This window comes from Hipposideros armiger, unplaced genomic scaffold (genome assembly GCF_001890085.2).
Source record: "Hipposideros armiger isolate ML-2016 unplaced genomic scaffold, ASM189008v1 scaffold_3186, whole genome shotgun sequence".
Classification (NCBI taxonomy): domain Eukaryota; kingdom Metazoa; phylum Chordata; class Mammalia; order Chiroptera; family Hipposideridae; genus Hipposideros; species Hipposideros armiger.
Genome location: NW_017734459.1, coordinates 1 through 2,369, shown reverse-complemented (window position 1 = coordinate 2,369; position 2,369 = coordinate 1). Strand labels below are relative to the sequence as shown.

Here is a 2,369-nt window from a genome sequence, read left to right as displayed (position 1 = left end):
AGCCCAGGCTACAACCCAGATCTGGGTGGGCCTTCAGAGGAAACACAGAAATGGAAAGATGACGACTGAATCCTCCTCCCTTCAAAGGTCCTTGGTGGAGGCACAAGTGTTGTGAGCACACCTTTGGCCCAGACCTGGGTTTGAATCCTGGCTCCATCACTTAATGGCTGGGGGGCCTTGGATACGTTGGTTCACCTCTCCAGCCTCACGTGTCCACATCTGAAAAATGGAGATGGTTTTCCTTTCTTCCCTGGCTGTGGTCGAGCTTGAACGGGATCCATAATATCACTGGTTCTGCAATCAGAATAGTGATGATGCTGATATGATCCTTTAACCCAGACAGAGCGCAGCAGTCCTGCTGTCCATTCTCCCCTCTCCCATTAACAGGAGGAATGGGTAACATTCATAAAGCACTCACTGTGCACCCAGCTGTGTGCTAAGTACTTTTCATGAATTTTTTCCAGCTCATCGGTACAGCAACCTTATGGGGTTAATGTTGACACTGTCCCCATTTTACTCAGAGGAAACTGAGGCTCAGGGAGGGCAAGTAATTGCCCAAGTCACACAGCAGGGTAGGGACTGGGAGAGATGTGAACAAAGGCAGTCTGACCTTGGGCAGCGAGTGTAGGTTAACCACTAAGCTCTCTTGCTCCCTTTTAACGGGGTGGAAGGTTGAGAAGCATACATGCTTTTCCCTATGAGGCTGTCACAAATTTGTGATTCTGGGAGCCCCCAGCTCTCCAAGGCGCCTCTGCATGACTGAGGCTGTAGCCGGGCTGGGTGCCGGGGAGCATGGGCAGGGCAGGGCTTGCTGACTCTTGTGTCCCCACAGCGGCCGTGGAAGCCTGTGTCCTGCATGGGCTGCGGCGGCGGGCGGCTGGCTTCCTGCGTAGCAACAAGATCGCGGCTCTCTTCATGAAGGTGGGCAAGAGCTTCCCGCCGGCTGAGGAGCTGAGCCGCAAGGTCCAGGACCTGGAGCAGCTGATTGAGAGCACGTGAGTGCAGAGCACAGCCGCCCCAGAGGACAGTCCGTGGTCCTCCCTGGGCTCTGCAAGAGCATGTGCCTCGTAGAATCCTCTCCACTATCCTTGTGCTCCTCAGACCCACCAGACTCTTTTCCACCCCAGGGCCTTTGCACATGCTGTACCCGCCACCCGGTTCACACCACTTGTCTTCCATGGCTGGTTCCTTGTGGTCATGTAGGCCTTCCCCTAGCTAAGTGTAAATTTCAGCCCTCACCCCATTTCTCTTTCATATCACTCTGTTTATTTTCCAATTGTTATCATCACCTGTAATTACTCATTTATTTATTTGTTTACTGTTTCCTTGATTGTTGTCTCTCTCCCTTTCTTGACTTTGAACTCCATAAAGAGAGGTGGCTACACCTGTGTTATTCCCCATTGTGTCCCCAGCATCTGAGAGAGCCTAACACCTGGTAAATGCCAGAGAAACAGCGTCACATGAATAAGTGCCTCTTATAAGCCAAGTCCTGCCCTAGAGGTAGGAAGACCACAGTTTAATAGAACCAATATGGCCTCTGTCCACATGGGCCTCTGGTTAAAATTCACATAGAGGCAACCACTGAAGGGGAGAGGTGGCTTCACTCTCTGGGCTTTTGGGCCAATTGTATGTGTTATGGGGAGGCTCACGGACCGAGTGTGTGTGTCCATGAGCACCTCCCACCAGAGTCACTCCTAGAGTCCCGACTGTACAGCCAAACCCCCAAATGGAACCTGGTCAGAGATGGCAGGTAGGTTTCTACTTTAGTTGATGTTAGTGGCTTGTTATGAAAGATTCTGGGGCTGTGATTGGGCTTCTTGGGAGACAGTGCAGAGATTGATTAGCAATGTCTGCTACAGGCAAGGGAAGGGACTCGCATGTATGTGTTTGCCATCTCTGCCATGGGTGATAACTCCACTTCACTGGGCGAGAACCAGCTTTCCTTGCCCTTCAGGCCCTGCCTGCCTGGGGCTGTTGGTCAGAACTGCAGGACGGGCAAAGCTTTGGACTGGACATTGCCAACTCCGTTGGTATCTGACTCCTCAGCCACCTGGTCTTCAGGTGCCTTCCAGTCCAGCTGCTCAATTCCCAGGTGTTGCTGATAACTTCTTAAAGGGAGGGATTTCCACAGGCCTTTCATAATATTGGCAACGGCTTGTTAATGGAGGAATGAAAGATGCCCAGTATCACGTGGTAAGGGAAAGCCATTCATTCATTCATGCAGTCACTCATTCATGAACATATATACTGAGTCCCCTGTACATATATACACCAGGCACTGTGCTAGGCCCTGGAGATACAGACATGAAGAGGGCCCATGATTCCCATGTGCTAGACCTTCAGGAAGTTATTTTATTTTTAAAAAATAA

The 2,369-nt window shown here is 51.0% G+C and overlaps 1 protein-coding gene across 1 annotated transcript in view; it reads left to right on the top strand.

Moving 5' to 3' along the window:
• The window catches only part of LOC109378750 (small G protein signaling modulator 1-like), a 13,916-nt gene extending 11,595 nt beyond the window's left edge, over nucleotides 1–2,321 (top strand). Inside the window, exon 2 of the mRNA XM_019635038.1 lies at nucleotides 833–2,321. Within this exon, the coding sequence (XP_019490583.1) occupies nucleotides 833–999 (167 nt within the window). The 3' untranslated portion in view covers nucleotides 1,000–2,321. The remainder of the gene's footprint in view (nucleotides 1–832) is intronic.
• Nucleotides 2,322–2,369: the final 48 nt, after the last annotated feature.